Raw genomic sequence first — 12,278 nt, 5'->3', positions numbered from 1 at the left:
ACATGGACAGAGACGCTGTGAGTTCTGCTTCCCAGTTCTCATCAGACAGTGTAAATGCCATTGTAATATCGTGTGTCAGGATAAGGCACAAGTGTCAAAAATATTTCTATCCCCTGCAGCCACCAAGCTTATGACACATTCAAGAGTTGTACACTCTTATTGGGTTTAGTAGTTAGCACAAGGGGATCACCTCTCCGGAAACCTCTGTAGTGGTCCTTGGACCTAGTTGCTAAGGTATGGTGATTGAAAAATCAAATTTAGTGACGGAGGGGAAGCAATCGCTATGAGCTTATACTAAGACAGAAGGTGACCAACCGGCATGCAGACACTTCCTTACGATGAGAGGAACGCAGACACAAAAACACACAGATTTTGTCATGGAATTGTTAGAATTTATTCTGACTAACAATGTGTTTCTCTTTGATAATAAGATATATGTACAGCAGCAAGGAACAGCCATGGGGGCGACTTGTGCCCCCACCTATGCATGCCTCCATTTGGGAGCATGGGAAATGGAGGATGTGTATCAGAGCCCTCTCTTTGAGGAAAACATCCACATATGGCTTAGATATGTGGATGACATTTTCCTCATATGGGAGGGCTCTGAACAGGGTCTCCTGGACTTTGTTGATACTCTGAACAGGAACGATAAAAATATCCTTCTTACATTGCAGTCCAGTAGAAAGGAAATTTCCTTTTTGGACATTAAAATAAATTTGAATCAGGGTCTAATTGAAACTGAGAACTTCCGCAAGGAGACGGCAACCAATAGTTTGCTTCTTGCAACTAGCCACCATCCTGACCATCTCAAAAAGGGAATACCCAAAGGACAGTTTCTCAGATTACGCCGCAATTGCTCATCAAAAACAAAATACTTTGAGCACGCACAAGAAATGAAAAAACGTTTTGAAGACAGGGGGTACTCGAAGAGAGTCATTAAGAGGGCTCTGAATGAGGCAGCCCACCGAAATCGGGAGCAACTCTTGATACCAAAGGAGAAACCTGTGCAAGGTCCAATCAGACTGATCGCAGATTATAACTGCCATTGGCCAGCTCTGCGAACCATACTTGACAAAAACTGGCATGTTTTAACAAGTGATGAAGGGGTATTAAAGGAGGTGGGAGACCACCCCAATATCACTGCCAGAAGAGCACCTAACCTTAGGGATAAGTTGGTGAGAAGCCAATTTATGTCACCAAAAAAACAAACTGATTGGCTCACTACACATAGATCCACGGGAAGTCATCCATGTGGAAGATGTGTAGCGTGTAAATACATGATAAAAACTAAAGTTTTTTCCACACATACTGGCAAGGTATACAAACTTAAGCATCACGTCACATGCAATACAGAAGGTGTCATCTACCTTCTCTCCTGTAGTTGCCCACAGTTCTATGTGGGCAAAACTCGGAGAGCCATTAAAGACCGGATCACTGAGCACAGGGATGACATAAAAAACAAGAATCCCAAAAGCAATGTGGCTAAGCATTTTGAGGATGCTCATGCTTGTATTCCTGACTCCCTCACATTCATAGGCATTGACAGAGGCATTACTAATAACAGAGGAGGGGACAACGATAAAGTCCTCCTCCAAAAGGAATGCAGGTGGATTACGATCCTTCAAACACAGATACCTAAAGGGTTAAATGATAGAATAGACATGGCATGCTTTCTATAAAATATGACAGTAGTCTTTATCATTCCTAGTCCATTGTCTATCCCGGTACAGATATGCCCGTACATTTTGTATATTACATCACCCATTTGGGTGTATCAGAATAACTTTTGATATCACTCCTCTAGGGACATAAAGGCTAAATAGGTAAATTACATGTTTTTGATATATATATGTATATATTTTTTAAGTATTTCACATACAAAACACCCAATTGTTGTTTCTTTCAGGTATATATGATCTCTTTATCCTAGTATGTAACCAGTCTTAAATGAGCATACTTTAATTTTTTGTATAATTATTATACTTGCATGAATCAACGCATACTTCTAAGGGTTTGTTCCCTTATGAATTAGCATTGCTGATGAAGCACTGTGAGATTTCCTCAATAGGGGCGTGTCATTAAGCAAACCTTAAAGGGAGACGAAGCACTCCCAACGTCATCACGCCCTGACGAAGCCCGACACACCTAGCGGGTGAAACGCGCGTCGGCATTGGACAAGCTGACCGGAGCATGTGATAGGTGTCGAATACACGGAACAGACACGCTGCAAACAAACATATCTGTCGGATTTCCAGAATGGAGTTCCTGAACACCCAATGAGGCTCATCTCCTAAGAGTCAGTCACAGAAACAACTTTAAAGGAAACAGGTCGTATACTACCTTGTCACTGCCTGATTAATAGGCTGCCTACTGACTGTCTTGGATGATGATACCCTGTTGAGAGAGTATACTTTAAACACTCCCTGAAGGAATGCTACTAATATGCGCTTGAAGCTTACCAATACCACACAACACGGAGGCTAAACCTTGTGCTTTCTGCATTTATTTGTATTTGCTTCATGGCTAACTTTTCAGCTTGCATAACCTTTCTCCAAAGGGACATTCTCACTCGATAGCAAGAGTAGCTACCTCTAAGTAATTACTCAGCGAGGCTGGCTGTATACTACTGTGCTAAATTGTTTGTTTGCATGACAATAAGATATTTGTACATATTTTGGGGCACGGCACCACAACCTACTTAGATCCCATTCATATACCTGCCCGGCATTTTGCCTTAACCCTATAAGGTGCCGTAAGCAGCTGGGTGTAGTAGCTTGTATTTCAGTCCCCCACAAATATATCTTATAGTTACATGTATATGTGCTATCAGTCTTTAAGAACATTAATACTTCTGCATAGGTGTTGGGGTACACTAACTGTAACTACTTAGATCCCATATAGTAATCTGCCCGGCATATAGCCTTACATACTAAGGTGCCGCAAGCAGTAGGGTGTAGTAGTCAAGTTATTGTCCCCCATTCTTATCCTGCAGTTTACACACATGGCTCCACAGGCCTGTGAAAATAACCACATATCATGTTTATAATTTCTGTTTTGGTATAGACACTATCCCCTGACCGGTCAGGTTTGTAACATAATATGTTGTATTTTTTATGCTATTTGATATTCATATAAAGAGATCATATCTACCAATTGGGTCTTTTTGCGTTTTTCTATCTTTGTATATATATATGTAATTTACAGTAAGTGCCAGAGAGTTCTCTCCCTTACAGCTACACAAGCCTTGGAGGTTGACACATTTTGAATAAGGTTTTTGAGCTTTAGTTTAATTTTGAAAAAGAGTGCTGAATTCCCTGTCTTTCATCCTGGTCTTTTGTATTTTCTTTCCAGGATTTATTCTTTCTATGTAAACTCATTTATATATATATATATATATATATATATATATATATATATATATATATAATGTTAATGTAGAATAGAAATGGATAGATGGATAGATAGATAGATTGATTGATTGATTGATTGATTGATTGATTGATATACAGTTATAAGGTATATACATATACAGTCATGGCCAAAAATATTGGCACCATTGAATTTCTGTCAGATAATGTACCACTACAAATGTTTAGGCATTATCATGTTTATTTCTTTTGTTTATATTAGTATGACACAAAAAAGTGCAGAAAAAAGCCAAATCTGACACATTTCACTCAAAACTCCAAAAATGGACTGGACAAAATTATTGGCACCCTCAATTTAATATTTGATAGCACACCCCTTGGAAAAAAATAACTGAAATTAATTGCTTCCTGTAAACATCAATGAGTTTCTTACACCTCTCTACTGGAATTTTGGACCACTCTTCTTTCGCCAACTGCTCTAGGTCTCTCAGATTGTAAGGGTTCCTTTTCCCAACTACTTTTTTGAGATGTCTTTACAGGTGCTCTCTGGGATTGAGATTTGGACTCATTGCTAGCCAGTTCAGTACTCTCCAGCGCTTTTTCTTAAACAATTTCTGGGTGCTTTTTGATGTGTGCTTCGGGTCATTGTCCTTCTGTAAGACCCATGACCTCTGACGGAGACCCAACTTTTTGACACTAGGCCCTTCATTGCACCACAGAATTCATTGGTAGTCTTCAGATTTCATAATGCCATGCACACAGTCAAAACATCCAGTGCCTAAATAAGCAAAGCAACTCCAAAACATCAGTGAACCTCCACCATGTTTGACTGTAGGGATTGTTTTCTTTTCTTTAAAAGCCTCAATTCTTTTTCTGAAAACAGTAGAATGATGGGTTTGGCCAAAAAGCTGTAATTTTGTTTTGTCTGTCCACAGCATATTCTCTCAAACAGAGTTTTGCTTCCTCAAGTAAGTTTTGGCAAACTCCAATCTGGCTTTGTAATGTTTCTGTGTCAGCAGTAGGGTTCTCCTGGGTCTCCTACCATAGCGTCCCTTTTCATTCAGATAGCAACGTTTCGTGTGAGCTGACACATTTGTACCTTGTGCCTAAAGGTCAGCTTGAATTTGTCTGGAAGTTGATCGAGGTTCTTTATCCACCATTTGAACAGTCCTTTGTTGCAATTTTTGATCAGTTTTTCTCTTTCGTCCATGTCCAGGGAGATTAGCTACAGTGCCACGGGCTGTAAACTTCTTGACAATGTTGCGCACAGTGGACACAGGAACATCAAGAGCTCTGGAGATGGACTTATAACCTTGAAATTGTCCATGTTTTTCCACAATTTTTGTTCTCAAATCCTCAGACAATTATTTGCTGCTCTTTCTCTTCTCCATGCTCAGTGTGGCACACAGAGATACACAACAAAAAGGATAAGTAACATTTTCACCGGTGTGATTTCTATATTGTCAGCACCTGTTAATTGATACAGGTGAGTTTAATTACAAATTACAGGAGCATCACAAACTTGGAATGCAATTATTTCTTACAATTTTTTAGAAAGTGCCAATAATTTTTGTCCATTCCATTTTTGGTGTTTTGCATGGAATGTGTCAGATTTGGCTTTTTTGTCTCCACTTTTTTGTTTCATACCAATACAAACAAAACAAACATGAGAGTGCCAAAAACATTTGCAATTGCAACAATTTTCTGGCAAAGTCGTGCCTTATCTCTCAGAAATGCAGAGGTGCCAATATTTTTGAGCATGACTGTATATACAAGAATATATATTTACAATAAAAATAACATATTCCTATATATGAAAAACATTGGAATGAGAAATATGTACAGTAAATATACAGTAAAACACATAAAAACATATGTACATACATATATATATATATATATATATATATATATATATATATAATATATATATACTGTATACACATATATGTGTGTGTGTACTTAGAAATATTTTAACATCCATATGTATGTACAGTGGGGCAAAAAAGTATTTAGTCAGCCCCCAATTGTGCAAGTTCTCCCACTTAAGAAGATGAGAGAGGCCTGTAATTTTCATCATAGGTATACCTCAACTATGAGAGACAAAATGTTGAAACAAATCCAGACAATGTGATTGTCTGATTTGGAAATAATTTATTTGCATATTATGGTGGAAAATAAGTATTTGGTCACCTACAAACAAGCAAGATTTCTGGCTCTCACAGACCTGCATCTTCTTCTTTAAGAGGCTTCTCTGTCTACCACTTATTACCTGTATTAATGGCACCTGTTTGAACTTGTTATCAGTATAAAATACACCTGTCCACAACCTCAAACAGTCACACTCCAAACTCCACTATGGTGAAGACCAAAGAGCTATCGAAGGACACCAGAAACAAAATTTTAGACCTGCACCAGGCTGAGAAGACTGAATCTGCAATAGGCAAGCAACTTGGTGTGAAGAAATCAACTGTGGGCACAATAATTAGAAAATGGAAGACATACAAGACCACTGATAATCTCCCTCGATCTGGGGCTCCACGGAAGATCTCACCCCGTGGGGTCAAAATGATCACAAGAACGGTGAGCAAACATCCCAGAACCACATGGGGGGACCTAGTGAATGTCCTGCAGAGAGCTTTGACCAACGTAACAAAGGCTACCATCAGTAACACACTACGCCGCCAGGGACTCAGATCCTGCAGTGCCAGACGTGTCCCCCTGCTTAAGCCAGTACATGTCCGGGCCCGTCTGAAGTATGCTAGAGAGCATTTGGATGATCCAGAAGCAGATTGGGAGAATGTCATATGGTCAGATGAAATCAAAGTAGAACTGTTTGGTAGAAACACAACTCGTCGTGTTTGGAGGCGAGAGAATGCTGAGTTGCTACCAAAGAACACCATACCTACTGTGAAGTATGGGGGTGGCAACATCATGCTTTGGGGCTGTTTCTCTGCAAAGGGAACAGGACAACTGATCCGTGTACATGAAAGAATGAATGGGGCCATGTATCGTGAGATTTTGAGTGCAAACCTCCTTCCATCAGCAAGGGCATTGAAGATGAAATGTGGCTGGGTCTTTCAGCATGACAATGATTCCAAACACACCACCCGGGCAATGAAGGAGTGGCTTCATAAGAAGCATTTAAAGGTTCTGGAGTGGCCTAGCCAGTCTCCAGATCTCAACCCCATAGAAAACCTTTGAAGGGAGTTGAAAGTCCATGTTGCCCAGCGACAGCCCCAAAACATCACTGCTCTAGAGGAGATCTGGATGCGGGAATGGGCCAACATACCAGCAACAGTGTGCGACAACCTTGTGAAGACTTACAGAAAACGTTTGACCTCTGTCATTGCCAACAAAGGATATATAACAAAGTATTGAGATGAACTTTTGATATTGACCAAATACTTATTTTCCACCATAATTTGCAAATAAATTCATTCCAAATCAGACAATGTGATTGTCTGGATTTGTTTCCACATTTGGTCTCTCATAGTTGAGGTATACCTATGATGAAAATTACAGGCCGCTCTCATCTTCTTAAGTGGGAGAACTTGCAAAATTGGTGGCTGACTAAATACTTTTTTGCCCCACTGTATATATACAATATAGCTCTTTGCAGTCATACACCTTGTCAAAAACCATATACCTTTAATATGAGTGTAATTTATGTTGTGTTTAATGCAACTTTTTTAATGCACCACCCTTTACACAAGGTTTTCAGTTACACTAACCCAACGAGTGTAAAATGCAATTGAGCTCTCGCGATCACATTTACTTTCAACTTGTAATATGAGCCCTATTTCCGTTTTTTATTTCATGATTCAGATAGAGCTTACAATTTTACACAACTTTCTAATTTACTTCTACTATTGCTTTACTCTCTTGGTATCCTTTGTTGAAGGAGCAGCAATACACTGCTGGGAGATAGCTGAACATATCAGGTGAGCCAATCACAAAAAGCAAATCTTTGCAGCCACCAATCAGCAGCTAGCTCCTAGTAGTGCACTGCTGCTCCAAAGAATACCTAGGTATACATTTCCACAAAGAATACTAAGAGAAAAATGCAAATTAGATATTTTAAGTATTATCGGTTATTTGTAGAGCATACCTAAGCATACCTAGGTATACTTTTCCACAAAGAATACTAAGAGAAAAATGCAAATTAGATATTTTAAGTAAAATTTAAATTTGTTTAATATCTGAATTACTTAATGAAAAATTTGGGGTTTCATGTCCCTTTAAGTATAGTATCTATGGAATTACCAAAATATGCATTTTGTTATCTTTGCACAACAGTAAACAAATTGGTGTGTGATAATTCTTCCATTCCCTCTAATAGAACACCTTCTGCAGCTCTCATATTACACATGAAATATATTCATTAGCACAAGGAAAGAACATTAATAAAGGAATTTTTTTAGTAAAAATGGTCAAATCAAATAACAATTTAACACATTTTAAAAGCAGTATCTTGCAATAGCAGTTGGAGGCGGAGGTAATCGTAGCCCAGCAAATTTCCGGTCACTGCTTATTCACACACTCACATACTTTTGAGAAAGTCTGTCTGTGAACAGATTTCACAATAATTAATATAAATGCTAATATGTTTGTACACAGGAATTCCTTAAAAGGACATGGAAATATGTATGACAAATCCAATTTAATTATGTTATCAAATGTATCTTTTTCTCGTGGTCTTATTAGTTGAGACATTGGGGTAGATTTATCAAATGTGGGGCGGACATGATCTGCTGTAGCATATGCTGTCGGGATTTATCATTGTACAAGCATTTCTGGTGAAATGCTTGTGCAATAACGCCCCGGATACGATCGGGATGATTGAGGTTGCGGATGAGTTAAGGAGCAGCGGTCTTATGAAGGCTCATGCAGAAACAGCAGCATACGCTGCTTAAAGGGACATAATACTCATATGCTAAATCACTTGAAACTGATGCAGTATAACTGTAAAAAGCTGACAGAAAAATATCACCTGAGCATCTCTATGTAAAAAAGGAAGATATTTTACCTCACCATTTCCTCAGCTCAGCAGAGTAAGTTCTGTGTAAAATGTTATACTCAGCTGCTGCCCAGCTGCAGGTAAAAAAAAATAAAAAAAAATGAAGAAATGAACTGCAGCTAATCAGCATCAGCAGTGCTGAGGTCATGAACTCTTTTACTGTGATCTCATGAGATTTCATAGTAAACTTCCTTAAACTGAATAGGGAAATAACATGGGAGTGCACGAGGCTCAATCCTTCGGCTCAGACATACTGATTTGCTGCTTAGAAGTCCTTTACAATGGGATGTGAATACTTAGGACATTTTGAGGTAAAATATCTTTCTTTTTTACATAGAGATGTTCAGGTAATATTTTCTAGTCAGTTTTTTACAGCTATGCTGCATCACTTTCAAGTGTTTTAACATTTGGGTATCATGGCCCTTTAATAAATCTACCCCTAGGTCATGTTACATGAGATCTTATTGAGATAGGATAGTACAATATGGTAGTACTGTGTCTCAATGTATTTTTTTTTTAATTTAGAATTGTTTTAGTGTATCAATTTTACCTAATTAAAATAGTAACAATATTTTAGTTACAGTTTTGTGAAATAAATAACAACAATAATAATGATTATTATATTAATAATGTATTTTAATTTCTGTATTGTAGCATCTTATATGCAGATATTGTTGGATTTACGCGACTAGCAAGTGATTGCTCTCCTGGAGAATTAGTACACATGCTCAATGAATTATTTGGAAAGTTTGATCAAATAGCAAAGGTAGGTAAAATCAAGATAAAACCATATACTGTGTTTTGTAAAGTGACTCTAAGTAGCTACAATGGCTGCAATAGTTCTAACAAACACCTACCTACCTATGATACATATACATTTAATCAATTAGTATTACCTTTAGGTTGGATGATAATGGTGTAAAATAAATATCAATAAAATGTGATGTTCAGGGCATTTGATGATGAACTTAAAAGGACATTGTACAAAATTATAAAGAAATATTGCAATTCAAGTTAAATATGTAAGTTCTAAACAGCTAAAGCTTTTTATTAAGTCAAACAGACGTGTTTCCTGTAATGAAGGGCACTTTATCAAAGATCATTTTCCTTCCATTTAAAGTGTTCACAGTCCTTAGTCAAAAAGGATGGTCTTCCTGGAGTCATTCTGAAATAATCGATTACTCTAGACTAGTCATCAGAAGCCACCCTCAAGTATACCCAGAGGCCAAAATATTTTAATGAGATGACTCTAGATTTATTCATTGGCTGTTCATGCTTGTGGAGGAATCAGTCATGTAATCTGCTAATCATTCTGAAGTCATCACCCAGACCTTAGACCTCGTTTACCTTAGCTGAGGACTTTAGGACCCTGATCATGTGCAAATGACTTCTAAAGTATTATGATCATCAAATGACTCCAGGATGGTCTCTTACGTAATCCTGTTTGTCTTGGGGTGATCAACTGTATTTGCAAGAGTGTATTAAATTGTTTATTTCCTTGATTTTCCCATTTTATATATCTGTTTTTACTTGTGGAAACTACCTCCTATACTGGAAATTTCAATATTGTAGTATTGTCTAGACAAGATGCAGTAGCATAAATCAACATCCCAGTGGGGTGTAAGAGAGAGAGATACTGGCCATTTGAGGGGGTGTTCCTACAGCAGTTTTGCCTGATTACATTGTCTCTTTAAAATAGCAGTTATAACAAATGTGCTAAGTGTAAAAGAAACTTGTCACTGTAAACTGAAGCTTGGCAATAAGATTATTGGGGTATATTCCAATAATTTTTTAGATATTAAACTGCATAAATATGTCAGATAATCCGCATTTTGATTCATTCATCAGCAATAGTCTAATCTAATGGATTTGTTCCATATTTTTTGCATTTTTAAATATATAATCCTAGTTTTATTAATATTTTAAAATAGTTGAGAAATAACACTTTTACTATAAATATATTTACAAATTAATATCAGCATCACAATATTTGCACATGATTTTAATTATTGTTTTGGCATTATAAGCTAGATTAACCCTTTGAGGGTTTTTTATTTTATATTTTTAAAAATATATATATATATTTTTTTTATTTCAGATCCCCAAGACTTACAATGTTGGAAAGGTTAGGTTAGCCTTTCCAATGGTGGATCTTGGGGGTCTGTAGCTGCTTAGATACCTGAGATACAGGCTTCTAAGCAGCACCCCCCCTGCTCCTATATTTAACATTGTTAATGTTAAATAAAGTTGCGTAGTGATGTCACCACGTCATTGCGCGGTGACATCACCGCGCATAACGTGAAGCCCCGGCGATGCCTGTTACTATGCAGGCCTGATCGATGGGGTAGGAGCGGGTGGGAGCCCCCAGATCTCCCTCAAGGTGGGAGAGTTCTATTGACGGCTCTGAGCCGTCATTAGCATCAGAGTGGGAAACTCTGTGATGGCTCAGAGCCGTCATTAGCACTCAAGGGGTTAAGAGTGGAGTGTAAAAGTTTGCACCCAAGCGATTAGGGGTTTATTGCGATGGTTTGAGCTCATTGGGCTTACCCCTCATATTATGACTTGAAAGTAAGCTTGAGCACAATAACGATATACCCTAGCATGATTTCCGTGACTTCAGAGCTTTTCTGAACTGTTTTGCGAAACATAAGGTAGCACAAAACACAAAAAAACATTACAAAATACACTTACACTTATAATAACACCATCTAATAAAAATTATTCAAAAAAATATTGCACACAAAAGTTATAAAGGCTCAAAGATATGAAGTCTGAGATGTTAGAAGAAAAAAAAAGCCAGGCAAAGGCTTTTAACATGGAGATACATACATATATATGTCTACAGATGTATATGTATATATATATATATATATATATATATATATATATATATATATATATATATATAGTAAACAGGCAAAGGGAAGGCACTCACCGTAATAAGAATATAACACTTTACTTCCTTGTTAATGATTTCGGGGTTACCCCCGTCCTCAGACCAACAGAACAATCACAAAACTCACCTATTTAAAAGATAACCCATCACAGTTTAATAGCAATCAGCTGTGTCCCTGCACGCCTGCCAAACGCTACTGCGCAAGCGCAAGCCTGCTACGGAACACAGCTGAGGACAAAAATAGCCCAGAAAAAGCCATCACCATAGAGATGTCACCACGTATATAATAAAAGACTAAAGATTACAAATCAAACATGGTCACATATTAAGCATGTACAATACCATCACAGGCAGTATAAGGAGCATATATATGTTATATTTGTATTTATGTATTTGCAGACATACTGTATATATACACACATAAATACATATGTACACATAAAATACATATATAAGTGCATTGGAGCCCTTTGCTGTTATGTAGACAAAAAAATGTAAAAGCATATTTATGCAATATTCATATTTAATAAAGGTTTAAATTATGTATTTACTGTAAATATTTCCCCTTCCAATGTTCTGCACATAGCAGAATATGTTCTATGTATTTTTAAATAAATATTGCTATATATATCTGTATAAATCTATACCTATATATATAATCATGTATATACCTGTATATATCGGTATAGATATATATTGTACCAAAATACTATCAGATAAATATAGAAATGTGTGTTTATGAATAAATAGAATATATTCTGTTATGTGTAGAAAAAATTTATGTGAACTATTTATATTTTCATGTCTGGTTAGCACAAATGAGAATATGTGATCGTGTTTGCACGAGAGTGGCGTGTTTTTCCCCCTTTTTTCTCCATTGACTTCTATGGGGGAATACGTGAATGTGTACGTGATATTCTAACTTCGTATTTTTGCGCTTGGGTTATCGCAAGAGCGAAAACAGTTTACTTTCAACACATAATACGAGAGTGTT

At 37.2% G+C, this 12,278-nt stretch overlaps 1 protein-coding gene across 1 annotated transcript in view; it reads left to right on the top strand.

Moving 5' to 3' along the window:
* Positions 1–12,278, top strand: part of ADCY2 (adenylate cyclase 2) — a 1,612,539-nt gene that overhangs the window by 1,113,068 nt on the left and 487,193 nt on the right. The window contains exon 6 of the mRNA XM_053715803.1: positions 9,043–9,154. Coding sequence (XP_053571778.1) covers positions 9,043–9,154 — 112 coding nt within the window. The remainder of the gene's footprint in view (positions 1–9,042; positions 9,155–12,278) is intronic.

Source organism: Bombina bombina, chromosome 5 (genome assembly GCF_027579735.1).
Source record: "Bombina bombina isolate aBomBom1 chromosome 5, aBomBom1.pri, whole genome shotgun sequence".
NCBI lineage: Eukaryota > Metazoa > Chordata > Amphibia > Anura > Bombinatoridae > Bombina > Bombina bombina.
The sequence above is the reverse complement of the archived record's forward strand: the minus strand, read 5'-3'. Positions and strand labels throughout refer to the sequence as shown.